The sequence below is a fragment of the Urocampus carinirostris genome, chromosome 8 (genome assembly GCF_059441175.1).
Source record: "Urocampus carinirostris isolate Australia breed hairy pipefish chromosome 8, RoL_Ucar_1.0, whole genome shotgun sequence".
NCBI classification, from domain to species: Eukaryota; Metazoa; Chordata; class Actinopteri; order Syngnathiformes; family Syngnathidae; genus Urocampus; species Urocampus carinirostris.
In genome coordinates, this window is record NC_142356.1 from 20,791,594 (window position 1) to 20,818,371 (window position 26,778).

At 38.5% G+C, this 26,778-nt stretch overlaps 1 protein-coding gene and 1 pseudogene across 1 annotated transcript; both read right to left on the reverse strand.

The window, feature by feature from the left end:
- Positions 1-9,147: 9,147 nt before the first annotated feature.
- On the reverse strand, positions 9,148-26,720 carry LOC148361202 (MICAL-like protein 2). The gene is made up of 16 exons (XM_088343092.1): positions 26,343-26,720; positions 21,759-21,807; positions 19,219-19,360; positions 18,955-19,142; positions 18,763-18,881; positions 15,242-16,387; positions 14,979-15,160; positions 12,977-13,034; positions 12,787-12,893; positions 12,639-12,694; positions 12,439-12,562; positions 11,057-11,159; positions 10,828-10,901; positions 10,633-10,747; positions 10,414-10,460; positions 9,148-9,238 (listed from the first exon to the last, which is right to left on the reverse strand). The coding sequence occupies exons 1-16, from the start codon at positions 26,483-26,485 to the stop codon at positions 9,162-9,164; spliced, it is 2,730 nt and encodes a 909-aa protein (XP_088199218.1). The 5' UTR covers positions 26,486-26,720; the 3' UTR covers positions 9,148-9,161.
- Positions 16,983-17,126, reverse strand: LOC148361203 (U2 spliceosomal RNA; annotated as a pseudogene).
- Positions 26,721-26,778: the final 58 nt, after the last annotated feature.

A 26,778-nucleotide genomic window follows, 5' to 3' on the forward strand; every position in this document is an offset into this window, starting at 1 on the left:
TTGAGCTTACAGTGGGACCTCTCTACTTCGCGCTTTGCCGTTCGCGGATTCAGAGCTTCGCGGGCCTAAAAAAAAAAAATAATAATAAAATAAAATAATTTATTATTTATTTATTTATTTATTAGCATTTTTGAAGGGGCGTTGCTACTTCGTGGTTCCATGTTCGCGGGTTCAGAGCTTCGCAGGTCCAAAAAATAATAATTAAATAAAATAATAATTAAATAAAATAATTTAAAAAATAATAGTAATAATAATAAGCATTTTTGAAGGGCCGTCGCTTCTTCGTGGTTCCACATTCGCGGGTTCAGAGCTTAGCAGGTATAAAAAAATAATAAGAGAATGAAATAATAAATAATTTAAAAAAATATATATATTTTTTTTTAGGTGCTGTGCGCGGATTTTCACCTAGCGCGGGTGGTTTTGGTCCCCATTAACCACGATAACCGAGGTCCTACTGTATATCTCCCAAAACTATGACGTTAACATAACATAGAACCAAAACAAATGATGCGTCGTGTTAAAAAACACTTGTAGTAATTAGCGAATGCATAGCGCTCATTTTAGCTTGGAGTAATTGGAACTTTGCTTGCCGTGTCGATGGGGAATTTCTGACCTATTGGTCCAAGTTGATCCTCAAAGGGTAAGTTTACCCACCGTCGTGATCCTTATTTTACTTTGCCTCATTTTAGGTATTTGATTGCAACTTTCCCTTATCTTTCCCTCTTGTGTTTTTCCCAGTTGTCTTGCAATTAATATAGTATTGTCCAGATACCCGTGAGCATGCTGGCTCCTGAAGGCTACCAGGTTTGTTCGGTCTGGGCTAGCTCCGTTAGCAGTCGGCTCGCTGGTCAGCTTGCTGTGCCCATTGTTTTTTCCCCTGGCAAGGTTGGTGTTTGTTGCCGTGGTAGTGTTTTGTTGTTGGCTCACGGTTTTCTCAATTTTGGCTGCTTTCCGTTGTACCATTGCTCCACCCACCTGAGACAACGCTCAGCCAGTCTCCACAAAAATGACTAAAACTTGGCTTAAAACACTCAAAACCCTTTTGACTAGTTGAGATGTAAACCAATAGGGTGACTAGCTTGCTAGGGTGCTGGTGTTCTTCACATGACGTAGATGTTATGGAAAAAACATGTTCCATCTTCTCACATTTGCTATGCTTTCATATTTTGGGAATCCCTTTAAGTCTTTCTGATAGTTTTCCTCTGACCTTCTCACTCCAAAAACCCGAAATTATGGCTTTTAGTTATGGTGTACCACCCCAAGATTTTAAGTGGCCCCATTTGGCCACCCGTATGAGAACGTTCCAGACGCACCACTGTTGACTTATGGGATTTATTCTTTTGAATACGCAGAGGAGGTGGAAAGTGGAAAAGCACCTATGTGTCCAAACCCCGGTCGTGAAGAATAAAGATGTTTTCCACGTACACAGTGACAGACGGCAGCAAGCGGGTAACACATGACTCCCAGCAGAGAGCAGCGAGCCCCCCACATCATTAACACTTCCCGCTGAGCTGCACCGGGCCTCTGCCGGCCTAGGGACGGCAAAAACGGTGGGTGCGAAAACGCCTGAAACCGCGTGTGTGCGCCGTTCCCTCGACTGCTCACCGCTTATTTGCAAATTAGTCAAGAGCAATTAGGCGCGTTTAAAGCCTGTGTGCACACTCATAAACAAACAGAAGCGAGTAAACATGGACGACGGAATTCCACGTCCTGCAGTAGCACGGTGAAGCTGCAAGGGGACAAAAAAGACGGAAAAGGGAGACTAGGAGGAGCGGGAAGAGGTAATCATCAGGTCCCAGTGGACAGATTGAAGCTGAGTGGATTCTATCGTACAGCATCTCTCATTTGTATGCTAATTTACGCTATTAACACACAGAGCGGGCGCAAGGAGCCGGGGGCGTGGCTTCAGAAATATTCACTGATTGCTGTTTGTTCTAGAGATGATGTTGCGTCTTGTCATTCCAGATAGAAGAGAGATATTGACTAGAATTGCATTATAAAAGGCATTAAGCAGTCCAGTCTATTTATTCTCTTTAATACATTTTGCATAAAATCACACTCAAGAAATATATTTGTTGGAAAATCTAAGTAATTTGCACCAATTTGTGAACAGATGTTAAAGGGACCGTGTAATACTTAACCTCTAGATGTCACACTATTGTGTAGTGCAGACTCCAACGTGGTGCCCTCGGAGGACAGCTGAGGTGCCCGCAGACCTGTTCTGAAATAGCTCACTCGTGCTGGGTCAGTGTGATTTTCTTCTAAATTGATTTCTATAGTGGATCATTGAAACTATAACCTTAAGTCTAGCAATTAACCAGTAATAAGATAGTAATAACATAATACTAAGGATCGACCGATATTGGCTTCTCAGAGTCGATACGATTATTAGTATTAAGAGGCGGTCAATAAACAATATTTGGAGCCGATATGAATTTGCTGTAAAAGCTTAGAAATTGGCAAAAAAAAAATTTAATAAAGCAAAAGGAAACAAAGAATATTTGTTAGAAGAATGAAGAACAAGAATTCGACATATAACACGGAGGAGCTGGGAATCGAACCTGCGTCCTTTTGATCCCAAGACACAAAAAACACACGCACTTAAAAAAAAGAACAATCATGCTATAATGTATGATCTCAGATCAGATACACTGAGCTAAAAAAAAAAAAAAAAAAAAAAAAAACATTTGGGCGCGAGCATTGGACCCCTGCAGCTCCATTACGGGTTTGTTTGTTATGTCAGTCTTTTGCTGTTCTAAAAGTGTGCAGTGTATGACTAAAAGGTCCATCAGTAAAATTGTCCTTATTCAAATGAGTAATACAGGAAATCCAGATTGACAGATACCAATGTTCCTAAAAAGGAATACAGCTGCTTCCCTTTTTACCAATGAGTGTCAAAAAAAACAGAAAAGGATCAGGACCCAAACGTGAGACGTTTCTAGTCAAGTCATGTTTATTTGTATAGCCCTTAATCACAAAGAGTCCAAAGGGCTGCACAGATCAAAGACTATTGCAAACTATTATTACAGACTATTAACCTACATGGGGGCAAATGATACACATATTATCAACATAAAGTATAGGTTATCCATATGCTATAGAGTAGAAGTGTGTTTTAAGCTTAGATTTAAACATTTCCACTGAGGTTTAACGCTCTCGAACCTGCGGATATCTTCTTGGCTCTTGGGATCACTAGTAGACCACACACAAGCCTTTTATTTTAAGGGAAATGGGGAGTCATGCACGTTAGGCAGCAGTCTGGCGTGAAATGATAGGAAGCCAGAGGCCGACAAGATCGATACCAACTGCCTAAGTAGATATTGGACAGATGGGGTCGATACCAGACAGGATGGGACAGACAGGATTGATAATGAAACAGGATATCAAAATTAAACAGGAAAAACTAGACGGGAATGAAAACTGGAGAAAATAATAAACGGGACAAAAACAAACGGGAGCGAAACTGACCAGGAAATACCAACAGGAAACAGGACCGAGTCAAAACCCATGTCTTGCAGGGCAGAGGTTCGTTGACGGACTGACAAAGGAAGAGTGAGAGCACCAAGCTTATATAAGACGGAAAGCCAATCTGTCAACCAGCCGCAGCTGGCGCCACACGGACTGGGCCTATTGGCCGCCATGGCAACCGTGACAATAAGACGATCGTTTGTAAGTAGATTTTGTTTTTAAGTTGCTTCAGTGCTATATTTTGAATGTTTAGGGTTTGTAAGTAACCTGTATTGTTTTGTACTTAAAAGTAAACATTTCATAAAATAATATGCTCTATAGAGTTTAACTTACTTCTGAAAGATGCGCTTCAAGAGGTCCTGCCTCGTGGTAGAAAGTGGCCAAAAAAAGCGATCCAACCATTTTCTCAACCGCATCAAGTTTTCTTATTCCACTTTCCTTTGAAAGGAAACGGCTCGCCTCTTCTTTACACTTGACACCAACCATATTGAATGGATGCATGAGATATTAAACAATAAAAACGTCAAAGTTCTTAGCGCGCTAGATAAAGTACAAGTAGTACTGATAGATAATACACAACTAAATTTCCCTTTTCAGATTTCAGATCACCGGAAGTTGCAAGGGTGGTATTTGTAGCCCTTTGAAAATTGTTGTGATTAATGGCTATACAAATAAATAGGACTTGATTTTTTTTGTCTTTTTTACTACTGTTGCAACAATTGAGTTCAGATATCCTTTGCCTGCTGGATTGAATCTTAGAAAAGCAGCTCATTCGAAGCACCGTTAGTCAAACTTTACAATTTCTGCGGAATAATTTTAAAGTTCAGCGTGTGTCAAAAACAAAATACAGCAATCGTGACTATTCAAAGAACATTGTTGTGTTCGCATGTCACTGCTGTTGTGATTAAACTCCATGCCTGATAAATGATGTCGGCGATTCATCGAGCGTGCATCCACATCGCTCACAAAGCTACCCAAAAAAAAATCGAGTCTATAAGAAGCTTAAACTGAGCATTGTGTGTGTTTTACTTTCTCTCACTTTTGACACACACCAATCATCACTTGACTGCCTTGTGTCACACACACTTAAAGAAAGACAAAGAGTGAGATGTCATGCAATCCTCGAAGGATTCTCTTTGTGTGTGCGTGTACGGACCACATGCGAAGGGTTGCCACGGGCGACATCCGCTGGTCCGTGTGGAGTTTCCTTCACGGTGATGGTTTTTCCAGGGCCGGCGTCTAAGAGACACACTCGGAACCACAAGTTAAACAGTTGGAGAAATAATGTATCAATAGCTTTCAAAACCCTATACTTCCTCACACCCCTACAAATAAGTGCATGCGGTGCCTTTACATGCGTAACGAGCAGCCTTTTGGGGGTGCTCAAGAACCCCCAAATTCCACTCATGCACCTTCAGAAATTATAGCATTTTTAAAACCTGTCTTCCTTAAAAGGTAAAGAATAGGCTTAATAATGATGAAAGACGCTAGATTATTTTTTTTTGAAAATGTGAACGATGACACTACCTCGAAATGGTTCAGTCTACTCCATTCTTAGACCCGCTCCTCTTTCGCTCGGCTAGTGTTCTGTGGAGACTCCAGTGTATTACGGTGAAAGTATGTTTATACAGTGGTTATGTTGAACAACAATTTTACCAACTAAATCCATGATTTTGTTCCCATTGACACATATTAGCAGTGTCTGAAACTCATGACAAAGTTAGAAAAGTTGCCTGCCCCATTTTTGACAACTTGAAACACAATAAGACGACTAATCGCAACAAAAACCCATTGTTGCTAAGTATTAAGGATTGGTAATCAGAATATATAACAGAACAACACTTTAAAATTAAGTTTATTATGAATCTATTTATAACATTCATTGCATGTATATGACATCGCTGTTTTCCATCTGCCATCAGTATGTACCTATATTTACTCATCTTCATTCATGCAATGTTTGAGTTGCGTCATCTGCTACAAGCCACGTGAACTCCTCTTTCCATGATGCTTTTTATGTACGTTTACGTTTTGTAGCGTCATAAATTTTGTTAGCTTCTTTTTAATTTTTCTTCTGGGGCTGAGGTTTTGGCTTGATTCCTGGTAAGGATAAGTCAGAGTGTTCAGTTTCCTCATGCATGATAAGATAAGCAGGGCATTGTGGTTCAACCTTCAAGCATATTTATTCCTCAACAGCAAGCAAACAACAACACGGCTCCATACAATACAGCATGGTGATCAACAATTAGCAAAACGAACGAAAAATGGTGCGTGCGTAATGACGTCACACAATGGAAAACGTCTTGTCGCAATACCACGAGTAAGAGCGCTATTAAATTGACAAATCTTAACAATTCTTTACCACTTCTCCATTTTTCTTGTGTTCTCTGTGCGTCTACTATGGAAAATGATATGCTAATGCACGACCTTATAACGCTCGGGAAAGTCCGGAGGCACGAAGTTATTCGATGCAGGCTTCTGATTGGCTGTCGAGTATGCAAATTTCTTAACGAACGGGAATTCCGAAATATCCAAAACGAACGAAGATTTCGAAATCGGAATAAAACGTTTTATTTGTAAAAAAAATAAAATAAAATAAAAAAAACGGGGAAAAAAAACAAGTATTTATTTATCTATTTTGAAGAACCTCAGAGGGAAGCGTGGGCTATTTTTGGGATATCATGTTTTTTTGCTAAGGCCCTAGGATGGGTGCGTCAATTCTGTATCAAAGGAGAAACGGAAGAGGATGCTGATGCATTTCAAGTTTTGAGCCTGACTTGTTTAGCATTTGCAGAGAAATCCAACTTAAATTGTATACATTTGATTTGATTTAGCCTTTTAAAGGGCTGCTGGTTGATCTTTTATAAATGCATGCTGCATATTATTGCACTCTTTCTGTTGCCCGGATAAGGGGCACATTATGCTCGTTCTTATTTTTTGTTTGTTTTTTTCCAAATCTTTTACATGAAAATCTAAAATTGTTTTTCTTTGAAATGAAAAACACTAATTCATTAGTATTGTAATGAAGTTAGCAGGCGGAATCCTATAATAGAGTAGTTATGTGGTTTATCATTCTCCACAGGACGCGCCGCATCAAACTTAGACATTTTGATAGTAGGCTAACAGCTAATGTAGATACATATAGCATGTGTTGCATTCTGCAGAACAAATTGTTTTTAGTTTTTTGGGTTTAATATTTTGGGAATCCCTTAGCCCAGGAGTCACCAACTCTGTGCCGCCGGACGCCCGCCGATAAATTATCACGTGTTCTAAAATTATGGTCTAATGGGCTGCATTCATATGGCGCTTTTCAAGTCAATGAAGACCTCCCAAAGTACTTTACTATGTGCTTCACACTTTCCCTTTTACATACACTACCGATAGCAGTGTCAGCCATGCAAGGCAACTACCTGCTTATCGGGGGCATTAAGGATTCAGTGTCTTGCCCAAGGACACATTGACATACAACACGGAGGAGCCAGGAATCGAACCTGCGACTTCTTGATCCCAAGATGAGCACTTTACCTCCTGAGCACCATGTTTAGGTTAGAGTCTCTTACCCATCGTAACTATAGAATATGCACAAAACTTCCTTCCAATTCATTTGTATATGGATGTCAGTGCTGCCCAGTGGATCTGTTTGAAAATTAATGCGATGTTCCCAAATGGGAAATACACTCTTAAACATTGTTGAATGATCCTAAATCACCTTAAGTGAAATGAAAAGAAAAGAAATCACAGTCAGATACTCTGGGTGCTCAGCACCCACAAAGCTCTGGACCCAGAACATTTTAGCTTAGGTAAAATCATTTCTCACGATTACATTTTAACAACATCAATCACAATCGTATCAATCATGCAGAAGATCATTCCGTTTACATATTGTCTCCATATTTTACCTGACTAATTTCCCAATTGATGTGCGTATCATTTGTTTAGATCAATAGTGTGCCATGACTTTTTAATATAAAGCGTGCCCTGGCTGAATCAGTCTACAATTTTTCATATAAGACACTTTAACACATGCACTGGTCAAATTTGTGTTAGCCAAGTATAGCAATCTTCAAGTTTTTATTGCCTTCATGTAGGTTTAAATTCAAGGGGCAGTTTAATGGTAGTCTGTACAGGCCTTTGAGACGTTTGAGAATAAACATGAATTGACAATATCCCTGCCCTTTATCCAAGATGCCAAACAATACGAAAAAAACCCACACAAAAAAAAAAAGCAATTACAAAAGCTGCTTAACTTGTTTGGATAGCGTCATAGTTCTTGTCTGTCTTTGTAAATTTAAAATTCTAATCCCCAACACTCAAAATGTGACAAATTTCAATATCTTAGTGCGATGGTAACGGCTTAATATTTCCTTTAATCTAACACAAAGGATTCGCAACCAACTGGGCGGTATGAAAAGGGAAATAGTGCCCTCTGGCGGCACATAGGCAATCTCTTCACTCGTCAATAAGGTATTCATATGAAATTGGAATAAAGTACAAGGGTATTATTTAAAATATTGTATGTTGCGGCAGTAGTTTGCAAGAAAAACGTCCAATAATCTTTTATTACTCTCCCGTCCTGTTTGTGTGAGTTTATTTTTTTATCTACCCAAATATTTTCTTTTATCTTATTTTTTTCTTTAGAGGCACATTATATATTTGACCTATAGATGGGACCATATTGTCTAATGCGAACAAAAACCAGTGCCCAATGAGCACTACGAAGCAGCAAGATGCCAGACGAACGTGGCGTCAACTACTAGGTGTGGATTCCATTATGTAAAAGAAATACATAATTATTGACCTATTATTAAAAAAATAATCATTTATTTTTGCGTGTTATTCAAATCAACGTTTTTTTTAATATGAATGAAGGTCATTTGTACGACTAGGAGGCACTAATTACACACTCTCACTTTAAAATAGTTTCTTGCATTTTTACTCTTGAGTGCCATGTCCAATCTTGTAAACAATATACACTACATTGTAATGAATGACAAGAGATTTTTAATACTAATAATTTTGTTGTGCTGGAATCGATACCCAATCCGCGTAAAACCCAGAACAGGTAAAATACATTATTTTAATACAAAGTACAGCATATTACATAAAGAGGTCAGTTTCTCTAGATTGTGATTTATTAAAAAATGGTAGTATTCTCCAAACAGGTATGTACATAAGTATACAAAAAAAAGACCATGTTATTTAAATATATTAGCAAGCATTCAACACATCAACAAAAAAAGCAAGGCCTTTGCAGTTTAAGTAGTTCAGATCCAATATGGATCAAAAGAGCTAATCAATTCCTTATCTGAAAGAGCAGATTCATTCCCTAAATTTAAAAAAAAAAGTGTCTGGGGCAAAAGGATTTAAAAATCAGCGTTGTTCCTCGCTCGTAGCAGTTGTATTAATATTTGTTTTTACAAACATGTCAGAAAGAGGTAAAGAGTGGCACTTCATGTGTGTGTGTGTGTGTGCGTGCCATAAGTAGATTAAGGCTAGAAGCTGATTAAAATGAAATGAAGCACTGAACCCATCAACGCTAGTATGTTGTTAGCCTCCCCCCCATTTTGAGAACATTTCAAGAAATTATTTGGATGACGGATGCATCGCCAACATACTGCACACATACGTTCGCACACACACACTAACTATGAGAGCACTGGAGGAGAGCAGCAAAGGAGTTTCCCCGCCAGTCGTCACGTTTCTTTCTTGTTACCCCAGGTGAACAGTTTGGAGATGGCAGATTTCTTCTTTGACTTTTCTTTTTTTACGCCTAAGAGAAGACATTATGACAATATTTAAATGAAAAAAACTCTCTGGACGAGACCAATAAAGGGCCTCTTTTCAGTACATTGGTTTTAAGACATAAGACATTGGCGGCTACGGACGTCAAATCTCTTGTTTACCATTTAAGTCAACTGGCGGTGAAAAGGTTAATATACAGTTATTGCTCATAGTAGGTGATAATTATTTTGTTAAATTGGAGTAAGATGCTAATGTCATGATTAAGCAGAATTTCAAAGTAGTATAACAGTACCGTGCAGTCAGGAGACAGGTGAGGCGTCATGAAAATATAAAATAAATTCAATAGTTACATCTATTCAGTGTTAGTTATCACTCAGGCAACATGGCGGGCGCAGTGGATAGCGCGTGTGCGGCACAGTTCTGAGGTCATGAGATCGAACCTTCCTGTGTGGAGTTTGCATGTTCTCCCCGCGCACTCCGGTTTCCTCCCACATTCCAAAAACATGGCCAGTCCAAATTGTCCCTAGGTGTGAATGAGCGAATGAGTTGTCTGTCTCTGTGTGCCCTGCAACTGGCTGGCAACCAGTTCAGGGTGTCCCCTGCCCACTGCCCGAAGATAGCTGGGATGGGCTCCAGCACCCCCGCGACCCTACTGAGGATAAGCAGTGCAGCTGATGAGATGAGTTTCTGGTTTTCAAAATCGCTGCATTTTCACACGATGTATATCACTAATAAGATTAGTATGTACAGTAATGTATAACTGCTGAGCGTCTGCAGTTTCAGAGAGCGGCATGCAATTACCTTGCCTCGTGGAAGAGGGCGATAGTGAGTCCAAGGAAACTTATTTGGTGCACAACTCAACCCCAAACAATAGAATTAGTGATAGTATTAGTAGGCTAACAGCAAGTCAAGCCACCCAGTAATTTCTTTCTCATAGCATGGACTTTATTTTCATAATGGAGGATTACCGAAGTATTGATTTTATGATTATTTAAAAAGGAGCAGTGCATAGCCAAGTAAGACAATAAATTGTTTCTGTGCAACAGATTATATATCACTTTCTTGCTCTGGCAATCAAATGATGAATACGATGTAGAACCTCGCCACTAATCACAGCAGTAAAACATTTGCACGGAATTTATAAGGTATGTAATAAACAGTTACTAAAAATGAATACCAAAAAGCAAACTAAAGGATACTCACTAAAATTCTCCAACAACTTGTTCAGTTCCTGGTCCTCTTCTTCCTCCCTATCAGAATACAAGAGGAAGCAAAAAAACATATGAAGTAGTTCTTGAGCCAAAATCTTATAAATATAGAGAATTACTTGGATTAATATCCATAAATCTATTAGAGAAAAATATTCCTTTTGTGAAAGATCTAAGTAAAAAGTTGTAGGAGCCTATTTGAATGCAAAGTAACCTGAGCCTGTCTTCATCCAGGCCTTCTACGATAGCATTGCGGTCGTTGACGATCTCCATCAGTTTGCTCATCAGCTCTTCTTCTCGCCTGCGTTCAATCGAGGTTTTCAAATGTTCTGGGAAGCGCATGGCAAGTTTTAGATCTTGAGTCACTGATGCAGCTGTTGTGTGTTTGTGAGATGAGTTTGGTCCTGACCTGGCTTGTCAATCAGCTTTCGAAGCTCCTGCTCAACGCTGGGCTGCTGCTCTTCCAGATCCTGAGTTTTCCCACTACAGTATACACAAACACATTCAGTATTGTTTATTTTTGTGTCTTCACTACATGCCCCCTCTGGTGGCTTGCGACAGCATGACGCCAGGACCGTTCAGGCCAAAAATCTGCCAGACTGATCACTCAACACGAAACGGTCTCGCGAGAAACTCACATGTAGACCAGCTCGGACTCCCGCCGCATTGCCACCTGCTTGTTCCTGATCAAAGTGAACCACTCCACCATCAGCTCATCCATCAGGGAGTCGTCCTCGCCCTCTGACACAGAAAGAGCAGTGAGGAAAGTAAGTCACTTGCATGTTGGTAGTAAATGTACTAAAGTCTCCAAACCTCGCTTGAATACCAGATTGTGATTTGTGGGAAAATATTATGAAACAGCTTTGGAAATGTCTCGAGGGGAACATTTTGACATACGCTCCCTGTAAAATCCGATTGTTTTTTTAGTTTGTTTTCTTTTTTCAAATCTTTGGGAAATAAAACCACGTGACCTGAACTTAAAATAGAAAAAGATGCAAATTACTATTTTGATACACTTTACATTATGACCATTACAGGTCCTTAAACCGCACAGATACATTACCCATTGGCAGATTATATGACTTTTATTATTGGTATTACTTTTAATTATATACAGGCTGTTTTTCATATCAAATAAGTAAAATACTTGAAAGTTACTTTACGATATCTTTACACATTTGAAAAATAAAATTGACAAAATGAGTATAATAGTCATGTATCAGATCAGGCTAAGAGTACTAAAAATGATTGCAGTACAACCATTTTTCTGTTTGGGGAAAAAAAACATGAAACAACGCTAAATTATCTGCCATAACAATGATGATATTCATTCAAGAATCATATTTCTGATTTAAAGGAAAAATGAATTACAATTATAACAAAAGAGAAAAATACTTTAACTGAGAAAAACTATATCCCAATGGGGATATTTTTTGCAGTGTATTGGCAATTGTAAATATCTGTCCTAAAAATATAAATAATGAAATTATATTTTGCAAATGAACAGCATTCAGAATAAAGATTGTGTATTTCTTACATTTAATAACAATGTTTTATAATTACATTTAAACTATCCATCCATCCATCATCTGCAACGCTTATCCCCAGAAAGGTCGCGGGGATGCTGGAGCCCATCCCAGCTATCGTCGAGCAGTGGCTGCTAGCCAGTTGCAGGGCACACAGGGACAGAGGATTCGCTCGCTCATTCACACTGAGGGACATTTTGGACCGGCCAATTAACTTGACATGCATGTTTTTAGAATATGGGAGGAAACCGGAGTGCCCGGAGGAAACCCACGCAAGCGCGGGGGCAAACTCCACACAGGAGGTTCGAACTCATGGCCTCAGAACTGTGCCGCACACGCGCTAACCACTGGTCCACTGTGCTGCCCACATTTAAACTATTACAACATAATTTATTTTCTATTTTCTTTTGAAATCCCATGCACCCCCTTTAGAGCACACCTACAACCGTTTGAACAACACAGTACAACTTTAAGAGATATTCAAGTAGACAAACCGTCTTCGCTGTGGCGTAGCTTAGCCTCCAGCACCACACCTCTCTTCTCCAACTGGTTGAGATTATCTTCAATCTCCCTCAGTTCCTCGATGATGGCATCTTTGGGAATGAAGTCTGGCTTCGTCTGCGAACAAAAGACCCCAAAAATGTGATATGTCTTTCTGAATTGACGCAAGTTCATGCTTGAAGAAAAGAGATACCTTCGTAGCTGCTGATATTGATGTTGTACTTTTTTTGGGCTGACCTTTACTGATGCCTGAGAAAGCAGAGAAGATGGAATGCTGGGACTAAATATTATAGAAATAGGAGGACTCAAGAATGCGTTTAAAAATGTTTACTGATTTGGACCTTCAGATGAAGGAGGGTTCACCGGCCTTGGGGAGACCTCTGATATCTTTGAACCCCCAGTTTTGTTACTTGGCAATTTATCAGTGGACTGTGAAGAGTCAGCCGATCTGTGGCAAAGAAAAACAATAATAATCTCTTTACCAACGATTCTTTAATAGAGATAAATGTTGAAACATGCACAAATACTTACTTTGGTTCCTTAGGGACAGGTTTTAACATGGCCCTCCAATCATTGGGTGTCTTCTCCTCTGCGAACACCGAAAAAAACAGATCATTGGTCTGAATGCCCGCCCTCCACGTTTACAGACTGCCATACTCATGTCAAATCCACAGGTGGCACTGTAATGCACAGCTGGTAAACAGGCAACTTCCTGTATCATTTACTTCCTCTTTGTGTTGTCACGACTGAAAGCCATCTGAGAGCATTGACATGTTTGAGTATTCAAAGGATATTTAATCATCTGTAATTTTGGCACATTTGCCTGGCTTTACATGTTGCATTTATGTACATACCCATTTCAGATTTCTATCACTAAAATTAGAAAAGTGCCCCATTAGCATTGCAGACCAAGATCTCCTTTACCAGAAACCTGAAGTTCCATATACAAGTTTCATGTTTGCATGTCCACCGTGTCTTAAGAGTTCTGAATTGATTATTCAAATCAGATATATGACGTAAGCAGTAGTGGTAAGAAACAAGATGCGGTACTCCTAATCTTCAGGGACACTATCATACCTTATTGCAGACCCAAAATTGGATTGTATTTTTTGTCTTTCCATTTTTTTCACAAAAATGTAAATACAGGATTCCTACAGCTTAAGGCAAGTTCAATCTAAGACTTTTAAAATCAAATTTAAGATGATTGAAACAAACAAACAAAAATAATATATATATATATATATATATATTTTTTTTTTTTTTTTTTTTTTTTTTCCTGAACACAATACATTGTGCCTTGTACACATTACCTGGCACAGCTATTAGCCATGGCGAAAAATGTTCATTGCACAGCCATTTCTCATTAAATGGACACTTTCCCCTTGTCCAAAGTAAAAGTCTTTGTCTGAAGTTGCCATGTGTATTATGGGTAGACTCAAGACATGAGCCTGCTCTGAAAGGCCTGACTGAAACCACTCCACTGTTTTGACAGTTATTGTAATCCCGGCATTGTTGCCGCACAAGTAAATCGGTGAATTATTGAAAGACAATTGATAAATGTTATTTAATTTTTTTAGTTCAAACAACTATAAATCTTAATAATGTGTTCACATTTTTAAGCCTTTCCAAAAATGTATTTAAGACCTTATTTTTAGAATAATGAATTCAATAGTTTTTAAGGATTTCTATGAATCCACGGGAATCCTGAAAAAGGAGCAAGCACCTCCTTATCTGCCCACTTACAAAAAAAAAACCACTGCCGTAGACACAACTAGTGGCAGCGCTTTTTGTGAGTAGCAACAACCCCTCAATTTCAACCACGCAATAAAGTGCTGTCCTACACTAAAGAACAGTTCAGGGTGCTCCTCAGAAGAACCTTATGCAGGGGTCACCAACCTTTTTGTTACGGATTATCTTGTAGGGCTACTAGTTTGATATGCATTCTTGAAACAACTTATGTTATTACCAGCTGTACTTATTAGAGGTAAGATTGTCCTGATCAACAGCTAAAACATCAAGCCAGTGAGAAATCAATGTCCTAGAAAATCACAATGACTCATCACTGGTGAACCATTTTCATGACCTGTCTGCAGGCTACTCAGGTGTTCTTAGGAGGGGCCCTGGTGCCCACGGGCGAAACATTGGAGATCCCTGCCCTACTGGATAGGTGGCACCCTAGAGGAATCTGGGTGCGTTTTATTTCCCAGCAATGGATTTTTGGGTAATAAACACACCTAAAAAATACATACATACCATGGTACATGCTACGACTATTCAATAAATTCCTGCAGTGGAGAAGGGCTGATATTCATACATAAAAACATTGAATAGGACCTCTGTAACCACAATGTTGAAATAAGCTTTAGCTCATGAGTTAAAAATGTGGATTTCAAAAATGTACATGATACTTAAATTTATTTGGCCAAATTGTCGTTAAAAAAGAATGGTGGGTGAAAGTGTAATGGTGAATGGTAGATTGCACTTCACTTAATGTATTACTTTTTCACCTAACCAAGTCCTCATAGCAAATTACCTGAAGTGTTGGGTGTTACGGTCTTCAAGTCTGCAAGACCTCTCTCTGGAGTTCTGGTTCTGAGCGGGCTTGAGTCCAAACGCTGAGGCTTCAAGTCAGAGAGTATTGATGGGTTGATTTTGAGCCTCACCCTACCCCTGCCACTCTCAGTCTCCTTCTTGGCAGTCTGGACCTGAGACGTACTACATTCAAAAAGATAGAGCATTCAAACTCCCCTAGGTGAAATTATGTGTTAGCAAACATGTATTAGGTTGGATGCTTACACATGAGTTTGCTTGTGCGAGTCAGTCTTCGGGATGCTGTTGTTTGCCTCTTTTGAGCGCTTCTTGGTGGCGTCCTCCGCTTTCTCCTTTGCCTTTTTATCAACCTCCAGGTTTTTTGAATCTTCTTTACTTTTACCGAAATGCTCCTTCAACTGACTTGTCATCACGTTTGCAACTGTTCCATTTCTAGCACTACTACCTTGACTGTCCAATTTCTTTGCACCCTTTTCTTTGTCAAGTAACCGACTTGGACCCATGTTGGAAACCTTTCCGTTTCCTACATTACTACCTTGATTGTACCCGGACTTCTTTGCACCGGATTTATCTTTATCAATATTTATGTTTGATTGACTTATGCCCACAATATCAGGATTTTTAATTTTGTGAAAAACACCTTGAACGTCTCCCCATTTCTTTACACCAGGTTTGTCTTTGTCGAGTTGTATCTTTGACTGACTTTTACCCGTGTCACTAGCTTTTTCATTTACAACTTCATTAACTTGAACGTTTATCCATTTCTTTTCAATCCCTTTGTCATTGTCAATGTGCATTTTTGACTGACTTGGAGCATTGATATCCATATTTCCAACATTACTCCCTAGGTTTTCTCCTTGTTTTTTCACCCCCGTGTTGTCCTCTGTAACAAGCATCCGAGACTGAATTATAACCACCTTGGCAACATTCCTAGGCACAGATTGGCCTTCTTGATCCTTCTTAACAGGATCATCAGACTTGGACTCCTTCAGTGTAACATCTGCAGCTTTAATTGCAGGTTTATTATCGTTGCTTTCTTCTTCAAAGTACTTAAGTTTGGACTGGACCGTGTTGGCGGCGGTAAAAGAGGTTCGAGGTGTGGGAATGGGCTTGGTGGTGATGGTGTTTGGTGCGGGGCCGGATGTTTCATGGGAGGCAGGTTTTTTAGTAAAAGCAATCGGATTTTGGTGAGCTGGTGCCTTAAGGTTTAAAGCAGGTTTATAAGGAGATGGGGTACTGTTTGAGATGCTGGAGAGGGGGCTTGGTTTCTGGATAGGCAGTGAGGGTCCCAGTCTGGGTGGCACTGTTGGTGTTACTGCGAGGCTTGCTGAAGGAGGGACAGCGAAAGGAACATCCTTTTGGAGTAAACTTGTGTTTAGAGGAGCCAATAATCTAAGAGGTGACACATTTAGAAGACACAGAAACAGTACAAATAAATTAGGTACACCTGGACATGGAAACGGGCGATTGACAAAGTAAAAAGAATAATTGTGATCTGTATGAGTCCAAATTGTTTATAACCATGTCACACCGCATTGATTTGATAATTCATGAAAAAGGTGCACCAAGTACTGACAGCATTTCATTTAAAATATTTTAAAAAGGCCAACAGTATTTTACATTTTAAGGGTGGACTAACTAGGGAAAATTGTATCCGTATATGCTTAAGCACTAACCTTACCTCTCTCACCAGACATCCTCTGATCCCAACTCACATTATGCTACCAAATTGTGCCCCAGCCCGGTTGCCTACAAAATATACTCATCACTATGATTTACACAAGATTCAGAAGACGTCATTACAAGTATGCAGTTGTTTTGTAATGGGGGGGATTTTTTAAGGATTATTGTTCTATTTTCTTTATTAATTATCCATTATCCGTTATCGATCAGTTCATAATACGCTACAAAGCCAAGGAGCCGGGACTCTTACTCTCAGCCAAATGGCCAAGCTAAGGTCCTAGCCTTAAAGCCTTGCTGCGATCATTGCGAATGCACGGTTCCCGGAGGTACTGCAATACCGGGCCGATGCGTGGAGTGGACAGAGCAAGCTCTTATTCCATCTCCGGATTGCAAAAATCAATATTCTAAACTCCGAATTTCATAATTGCGGCACAGATTCAACAGGAATGGAACCCAGGTTAAAACAACACTGAGGCAAAAAAAAAATGTTTACCAGTTTTTGTCACTTGCATTATACATTGCACATACGTATTAGTACGTCATGGTTACCTTTTGCGCAGCGACTACTGCCATGGTTGTTGGCATGTTCGGGAATTATACCATGCTCAGGCCTACATGCCCCAAGCATGTCTAATTGTTCAGGCACGAATCGATTGTACTCATATATCCTCTAAAATCCGGACTTTAGCAGCAAGCGTGCTTGGGTATGATAGCCCTATTGTGAGTGCCCCTAAATGTGCTTGATTTACACACAAAAAAAAAAAAAAAAAAAGTTCAATTCCTTAAAAAAAGATTTGAAGTTGTTCAAGGCTGCAAAAAGTTGTAGTGCAACAAGTAAAATAATTATCTTCATGTTTTCTGATCCACTCAAAGATAATTTTGATTATTTTAAGTATACATTTTGTTACTAATAATAATAATTCTCAAATACAACATAAAATGCCACATTTCATTTGCTGATTTCAAGTATTATTTGCCTTATTACACTACATTTTCAACTTGTTTTTCAAGTACTCCATTAAGGTAATGTTTTTATTATTTTCCAAAACAAGGACATTTAGAATATTGAAATATTTTTAGTTTATACTTAAAATAAGCAAAATTGGCTGCCGGTGGAAGAATTTATTTTTGCAGTGCACTGCATACTATTCATCAAAATCATGACCTTAAATAAAATATAATATTGTGTCTCAGGCCTCGCTCTTGTATCTTCAACGCTTAGTGTGTGTGTGTGGCTTTAAAGCGGGTTCCTACAGCTTAAGCCAAGTTAAATTCAAGGCTTTTAAAGACCTTTTAAAGTCCTTTTGAAATCAAATTTAAGATCAAGTCAAATAGAAAAAAATGGATGCAAACAAAACAAACACAAACATTTCTTGCACATAATACAACTTGCCTCCTACACTTAACCCCGCGCTGCTTTTAGCTAGCAACAGCCACTTCTCATTCATTTGTCACTTTCCCATGGTCCAAAGTAAACGTTTTAGTCCAAAGTTGCTATGTGTAATTTGGGTAGACCGAAGACATCCGCCTGCTTTGAAACACCCAACTGAAACCACATTCCCGTTTTGATAGTTCCGTTATTGTGGTCACGCAATGTCACCAGGTAAATCAGAGAATTATTAAAAATCTTTTTATATAAATCTTACAAAATCTTTTTAATTCAAACCAATATAAATCTTGTTAATGGGTTCACATTTTTAAGAATTTCGAAAATTGGATTTAAGACATTTTAATGCCAATTAAGGTCTTATTTTTAAAATAATGAATTTAATGACTTTTAAGACTTTTCAAGGATCTGCGGAAACCCTCTTTAAAAGGCAGGGCCAGGCCTAGTGTTCGACTTGGTAGTCAGCAAGTGAGAGTGTAGTTGGCTCAGTTCTTAGCTACTGGTTCTAAACAACTAACATTTTATTTCCTACAGTCTAAAAAATCTGATGAAAGTGCACTAATGACTGTCAGTACCTGACTACCTATGGGAGCTATTCAGTGAGGCACATTTTTGAGGGGTAATATAAATATTACGATTCTTGCTTTAGCTCTAATTGAGCTGCACCAGTAAACTTGACACTCCATATAATTCTTACTTTGCACAGTTCCTGTGGTAGAGTTTCCCCTCGACTAGTTGTCGTTGCACCAAGTGAACGTGCTTGTTGCAGGACACACACTTATTACTCAAAGTGCCCATTTGATAGGGTTTCTCATCCTGAAAAGAGGTCATGGTGCTTGTGTTTATGTGAACCGCATCTTGGAGAATTCCATTTCATTATTGATACTACCTGCGTGACAACTTTGGGTTGTCTCGGGCTGGGGAGGGGTGGTGTGATGTTAGCCGAAGCGGGAGGATTATTCTCCTTGGCAGGTTTGGATGATGGGAACACCTTCGACACCACTGGGGCGTTCTTCTTGCCGGATGGCCCGTCGGCAGGTGGGTCAGCTGGACGCTTTACTGCTCCGACGCCACCAACTGAAAAGTCGCAGAGATTATTTTAAAAGATAATATAAAAGGGATAGCTATAGGGCCCGTGTGTGGTCATAATTACTCGGGGAGCGTCCGTGGAAGTAGTTGTAGTACTGTGAGACATATGTGAGGATGCTGAGGCGGTCAGGAACTTTGAGGGCCACCATGTCTTCTGCATCCAACAGTGCAGGGATTCCGAGCTGCCCCTCCGCAACCTTAAAAGCCTGTGAAGATCATCAGGCTTCTCGTTTAAACGGTCTCTTGATTATAATTTAAGAGGACTCAATCTCTCGTGAATTATATTATTTTCCCAAAATAATGTGTCATATGATTTGTGAACACAAAAATAATACTTTAACACAAAAACACACGCATTTAGGACAATCGACAGTTACAAACGTGAAAGATTCCTTTTACCATTAAAGTTTACTGGGAGCGAATAAGTTAGAAAGTATTTAATTCCAAACACAAGATGATTGATGAGGATAATCCTTTACAGACACCCGACAGTTGGGCTTCTTAGAACTTTGATCAGAAAGGAAAAAAAATAATCAAATTCAGACTGGTTGGCTGTATGACTACAATGCTTGTGAGAAAAAAAAAGGCTTTACAAGTAGGCCTACAAAAAAACACAATGAACACAGAGTGAGGACTCAGTGAAGTATAATGTGTTTTACCACAGCAAAATGATTACAATGTAAACATGTCATAAAGGCAAAACATTTTTCAAAAAAATTGAGATACAATTATTTTATATGACCGGGAAGATATTTATCGTATTATATTCATAATATTTTTTTATCACTGAACTTTTTATACATACCATTTATTTACCTCCCATCTCGATTACTGTAATGCACTACTCTCCGGTCTCCCGAACTCCAAAATCAAGAGCCTTCAGCTGGTACAAAATGCTGTAGCGAGGCTTTTAACTAAGATAAGAAAGTTTGATCACATTACCCCGATTTTAGCTAACCTGCGTTGGCTCCCTGTTAGCTTAAGATGTGATTTTAAGGTTCTGTTGGTAGTATACAAAATCATGCATTGACTTGCTCCCTCATATCTTTCAGATTTAATTTCCCCCTATGTTCCGGTCCGGAGCCTTTGCTCTGAAAATGCTGGTCTACTAGTGATCCCAAGAGCCAAGAAGAGATCCGCAGGTTGGATAGCGTTCTCCATTCAGGCCCCGGTGATGTGGAATGCTCTTCCCCCTGAGATTTGATTTGCAACCTCAGTGGAAATGTTTAAAACTAAGCTTTAAACACACTTCTATTCTAGAGCATATGGATAACCAATATTTTATGTTGACAATATCTGTGTATTATTTGCCCTCGTGTAGGTTTTAGATCAGGGGATGGTGTCATAATAGTCTGTGGTTTGCAATAATCTGTGGTCTGTGCAGCCCTGAGACTCTTTGTGATTAAGGGCTATACAAATAAAAATGACTTGACTTGACTTGACAATAAGAGTGGGATACATTTATGGTCAAGGCATTTACAGTTTCAAAAAATCTGCTCATTGAATTTAACAAAGTGTTGAAGCAAAAAGATTCAAGCCGAGACATGCAAACAAGGAAAGAAAGGCGTAAGCTAAGGAAGCTGTCATGAATCATTAATCAACCACATTGACAACACGCCTTAAAAGCTGATAAGTTTGCTTTCACGGATGGCACAATATCCACACCTGCGCAATAAACAGACATGTTTCCATCCAAGAGTCCAATAAAATCCATGAAACAGCAAGGATGTACCAGTGTAGCCGAAGAATTTACACGCTTTTCCTCAAGATTTCTAAACCCGTGAACATGTTTTAATGACAAAAGTAGACTTTTCGTTTGAAGAAGGCAATGGCTATTTGGAGTGGCCCGTGTTTTTGTCATTTAAGTGTTAGGATTATATTCATATTTTTGTTTGTTCCTACATGCCTTATGATGGGACTGGCATAAAATGTGCATGTTCTTAATGAACTTAAAACCTGCATCAGGAAATGAGTCTTTTCACGCTCGTCAGATTCTTGCTTGTTGAACCGGATCTTTTTCAATTTACCTTTACCTGGAAGTTTTTAACAGACATTTTTTTTCTCCAAAGTTTGTGTGTCCCTATGTTTAGGATTTTTTTCTGCTGACATCCCTGAAGCATTGATTATTTTCAATACATTTGAATGAAAAAAAAAAAAAATCGAACTCATTTAAGTGTAACATCTGGGTAAGATGGATATAAGTGTATAGAGTAGGGAACTTACAGATCATAGACAAAAGTCTAGGATCTGTAACTAAAGTTCATAAATCATAGGAGAGGGATAACACCTAATTCCCCAAAAAAATGGTAAGAAAACAGTCTACCAGGATAGCTAAACAAATGAGTCTGTTAGTAATCAATCAAAGTAAATTGATTAAATCTCCATTTCAATAATTTACATTTAAAATATTTGCTTGATTGTGAAATGGAAGACTCGAGTGGCTAAATGCGGGACTAAAGACAGTTACATGAGATAGTGACTACTTAATTGTGGTTAAACACAAGTTGTCAATTTTTGATTATGAGCTGAGATCAAGGATGAAAGAAAATACATTTTAGGTATTCGGTGCAGGGCAAATGAAATAACACAAGCGTGTAAACTCACCAGGTCGTTGTTTTCAAAGACGTTTTCTTTTTTTAAGGAGTCAAAATTGCTGCGAGAGGGAAAAAAATGGAAAACATTTGTGAAATTCATCATGTGTTCATTTCTAAATAAAGACTGCAACTTATTGAGTCATCCTAGAGCACATCATGACCGTGACAGCATTAAAATGTCACGAGTAAATTCTTCCTGTCCAAGGCTGTCACAAAGTTTACAGCAAGATCATTGAACCAAAGCGATGTTTTGTGGTTTGCTACTTATAAGCACGTGCAGGATAGAGGTTAGTTAATAAAAATAACAATAATAATAATGATAATAATATTGTATCAAAATCTGAGTAACATGTTTTTTTTCTTTCACAATCAAAAAGGTCGGGTTTCAACAAGTTAATGTTTCTTTGTACAATACGAAAGGTAATATTTGACCCAAACACTGTATTTATTTAATTGATATTTGCCATTTCTTTAAATTTCAGGTTATTGATTGTTGGCAAATAGAAAGCATCTACTCTTATCCGCTACTACCATGAGTGCCAAGATCTTGAAATATTGTCACTGATCCCTGGTAAAGTAGACCCCTGGGATATGGCATCCCACAACAAAGATATTTTTACTTTACAATGTGGAATAAGATCTTTTTTCAGCCCCTTGTTAGAGAATTTTTTTCCCCAATATACAACGCAGCTCTAATATGCCCTTACTTGTATTGGTCAATGTCATCAAATATGCTGTTCTGCTATTGGTTTGAGTGTTAGCATAAAAAAGATGCCGGTATGTAGGGAATGAAAATTGAAAAGTTTATTCTGTTTTTAATATTAGAAGCCTGTAAAGGAGATCGCATAGGATGCCAGTTTGTCATTTTGGCTAAACGCTCCCCTACTTACGATCATTCGAATTACTAAAAATGGTAGATACGAAAAAAAAATTCGGGATGTCGAAAAACATCTGGACATTGCTGTAAGTTAGATTTTGTAATATGTGCACCTTTTACAGAGTACAGGAGAGTACTGTAGTGCTTCTTTTTGCAGCTACCGGCGTGTGGCGCTGTGAGAGCTCACCCAGCGTCCATCCAGAAGAAGAAATCTGCTTCCTCTTCCTAGTTCGTGAGTAAACATTCTATACTGTATTTCCAGTGCGCTAAGAACTTTGACATTTTTATTGTTAAATATCTCGTGCATCCATTCAATAGGGTTGGTGTAAAGTGTAAAGAAGAGGCGAGCCATTTCTTTTGAAATAAAAGTGGAATAAGGAAGCTTGACACGGTTGAGAAATTGGTTGGATTGCTTTTTTTCAGCCACTTTCTACCACGGAGGAGGAAGGCGCCCTAACTCTTGAAGCTCATCTTCCAAAAGTCAAGTTAAGTTTAACTTTATTTATCTTTATAGAGCATATTATTTGATTGAATGTTTATTTTTTAGTACAAAACAATACAGGTTACTTATACAAGCCTTAAACATACTTATATAAACCTTAAACATACATTCCATATAAAATATAGCACTGAGGCAACTTACGGACAAATTCAACTTACAAACTATTGTACAGAACCTCGTTTGTAAGTAGGGCAGCGTCTGCATTGCACACTGTTGTTCATTTATTTCACTATTATGAACTGCTTGCATCATTGTCACTATCGGACAATCATGTTGCTGTTCTTTGATTTCCACATCCTTTAGGGTGGAACTGTGTTTGTAGCCTAGGAGATTTACTAAAAAGAACAAACTAAAAGGCGGGTCTTAAAAACAGGTAGGAATTTTTCATCTCACGAGGTTTAAAATCCATTGACATCTCCCCTCCTTATTTTGAGTGTCTCCAAACTTTAAACCCATCAACATTCCTTACAAGTCTCAAAATCAGTTTTATTTTTAATCCACCATTGCTGTCTCTTCACCCTGTCTGCGTTAAAAAACTAACTCCACTATACCAGGTCTAGAAACGTCAAACCAAAAGGTAAATAAATTAAAAATTTTCCTTTACATGTATTTCTTTATTAATATTATTTAACCATATTCACATGTATTACAATGAAGTAGTACCATACATTATTTTTTTTTTATTTTAAAGTGTTTTAATCTGGGGAACGCATGCTTCTATGCTCCACCATACAGCAACTTCCATTCTCGACCCCGATCTCAGAACGGATTAATGTTGTAGCCCAAGTTTTATTGCAGCTGTACTCACTCATCCTTAGTTGATAATTTAACAGTGTTGGGAGTAACACAATTAATTTTCTCTGTAACGAATACTGGAATGTGACATTAATGAAAACAAACACTGTTATATTATGGTGCGAACTCAGCTATTTGTTTGAAAAGCTTAACGAATTTCAAAACCATCTAAACCGGAGATGGGCAATTATTTGGAGTTGCGGGCATTATTGGGTTAAAAAAAGATGGCCAAAAGGGCTGATCCTGGAAACTTATTCAATAATTTCATTTATGAATAAATGATCTTGTTTGTTTATATTTGTTTTGGTCTCATCAAATTGGTTTTGAAATACTAACAATTGAAGCAAAATAATATATTAGGTCCCCGTTCTAAGCACTAAATTTAATATTTAGTTTTGTAGTATCACTGTAGTTGTATTTTGCAGTAGTTTCATAGTATTTTCTTTGTATATCTAATATTCCTGTTGTGAAATATCTGTAGCAAAATTTTGGGATTATAGAATTACTGTAGTGGTATTTCCACAGTAGTGATTTCGTAGTATATTTTTTTTAGTATTTTGTAATATTACGCTAGTTTTATTTTGGTAGTATTTATGTAGTAATATTTCTTTAGGAATATTTTTGTATTATTACTATAGTAGTATTTTTGCAGTATATATATTAGTATTTTTTTCATTTTCGAATGAAAGCAAAATAATATATCAGGTCCCTGTTTTAAGCGCTAAATTTGACATTTAGTTTTGAAGTAATATTGTAGTATTTTTGTACGATTTAAGTATTATTGTTATTGTTGGAGATACAGAAAAGGACAATAGGGAACAAAAACATTTCTATTAGTACTCTATTTACTATGATATTTATTTTCATATTTTGACCATTTTTGTTTGGTGCTCCGGATGAAAAAGCCTGACAGGCGAGATGTGGACCGCGGACAGTAACTTGCTCACCCTTGCTTTAATTGGCACCTATTCCCCCACGTTCAAGACAAATCAATGAACCTTTAGTCTGCCAATGGATTTGCCATGTATGTACATGGCCCAAGAAAGTACAACTCATTACAGATACGGTGGCACTATCTCAAGAACAAAGTACAAGACTTTAGCTCTCCTGATACTCTCCCTGCCATATATACACTTGTATATAAGATGTATTAAGAATTATAAAATAAAATACTAAAATCAGGGGGTCAGCTTAAATGCATACATTTGGTCTTATCACGACTCATCAGTAACGGACGTTAGGTAGTGCTTGTAGAGTGGGCGTGGAAAAACTAATGGGAAATAATAAGGGCAAGCGTCGGTGCAGAATTTAGGGTAAATTCTGGTCTTTTTATTTGTAAAATCTGGAAAAAAGAAAAAAACAACTCTTGGACAGTACTCATCAATCGAGGGGGAAATCTTCCAGTGGTTTGAAGACCTTACATAAAATGGATATGGAGTGTCATACACAGACTATCACAAAACAATCGCAAACCAAGCAAGTCAAACGAGTTGGCCACGGTAGCCTCTATCTCGGTATCGTTTTTTTTGTTGCAAACGAAGCGAGCGGTTTGCTGCTACTGTGCGTATGCGTCTGCCGCCTGGGGATTTCCCATCATGCATCATTTTGTGGTAGTTGTGTAGTGAAAGGAAGCCCATCTCTTTTTAGAGAACCGGCTTTTTCGTCTCAACTCATTAAAGAGAGCCGGCTCTCAGACGGCTCACTTGCTTTGATGCAATACATTACGAATTATTATGTTGTATAAAGAAAAAAGGAAGTATAAAAGGAGAAAATGAAAAAAGACAGGTTTGTGGTTATCCCTTTAATCAGTATATTAACAAAAATAATTTAATGCACAAAATGAATTAATAATTTGAATAAGAAAATTCTACCTAATTCTATTAGCATGTATTTTTTCCTTCTACAGTGAACGTCCAAGCTACTTATTTTTTTAACTTTTTCTATAATAAACCTCATTCATGTCGAGCAACTCAGTATCTCACAACAAAATGTTAATGAACAATATATATGATTTAACAAAACACTTGTACAATATAACATGTTAAGCTACATAAATAAACACGTTTGGGAAAAAAATATGGAGTGAGATTTTTTTTTTGTATTTTGTAAGGGAAAATACGACAGTTTGTAAGGGCATGGAGCCCTGGAGGTTGACAGGTATTCATACGGGTGTCAGTAATCCAGTGGTAATGGAATTACTTTTTAAAGGAGTAACTAGTTACGGTAACTACTTGTTTCAGTAACGCGCCCAACACTGGTTGTTAAGTGTTATCATAGGAAGTACAAGAAAAGAACTCGGCGTTGATTCCTTTCCTCTATTTAAGTAGCAAACAACCCCTAAAGCTCAATAAAACAAAGCCGACTGATTGTTTTTGTTTGTATCCTCACGTTGAAGCGTTCCTTTCTCTGTTCGTACTTACATGAGATCCGGTCTGTGTTTGTGAATAATGGCACAAAAAGCCAGGCCATCCCGAAACGAAGTGGTCATGTTGGTAACCGCCACATCCCGGTAGCCTTCACACTGAACTCGGCACCACTGCTGGAGCGCTTTCACCGCCGACATCCCGCACGCAGAGCTCCGTGGCTCCGGCGAGGGACCTCCCCTCACTCGTCGCGGTGGTCCCCGTTCCCCTCCCCCGACGCCGAACAAAGATGGGGTCGCCTACACCCACAAAGGAGCCCCCCCGGAAGTTTTGTTTTTTTTAGCCGCTTTTGGCCACGTTGGAGCCCGGTAAGAGGACGACGTCGGTTCCGAAATGGACAAGTCAAGGCACCTGTAGAAGTTTGGGTGTGACGTGGACGAGTAGGCGGGGCTTGACATGCGCGTGCGCATAGCCGTCCCAGCATCAGTACAGT

What these genes read in the sequence shown, in the direction of transcription:
- LOC148361202 (XM_088343092.1), bottom strand. Translation starts at nt 26,485, where the DNA reads ATGTCGGCGGTGAAAGCGCTCCAGCAGTGGTGCCGAGTTCAGTGTGAA. An exon ending in TCTTTGAAAACAACGACCTG is followed by an intron (nt 19,361 to 21,758) that starts GTGAGTTTACAC and finishes TGATCTTCACAG; the next exon opens with GCTTTTAAGGTTGCGGAGGG. An exon ending in CTTCCACGGACGCTCCCCGA is followed by an intron (nt 19,143 to 19,218) that starts GTAATTATGACC and finishes GCGACTTTTCAG; the next exon opens with TTGGTGGCGTCGGAGCAGTA.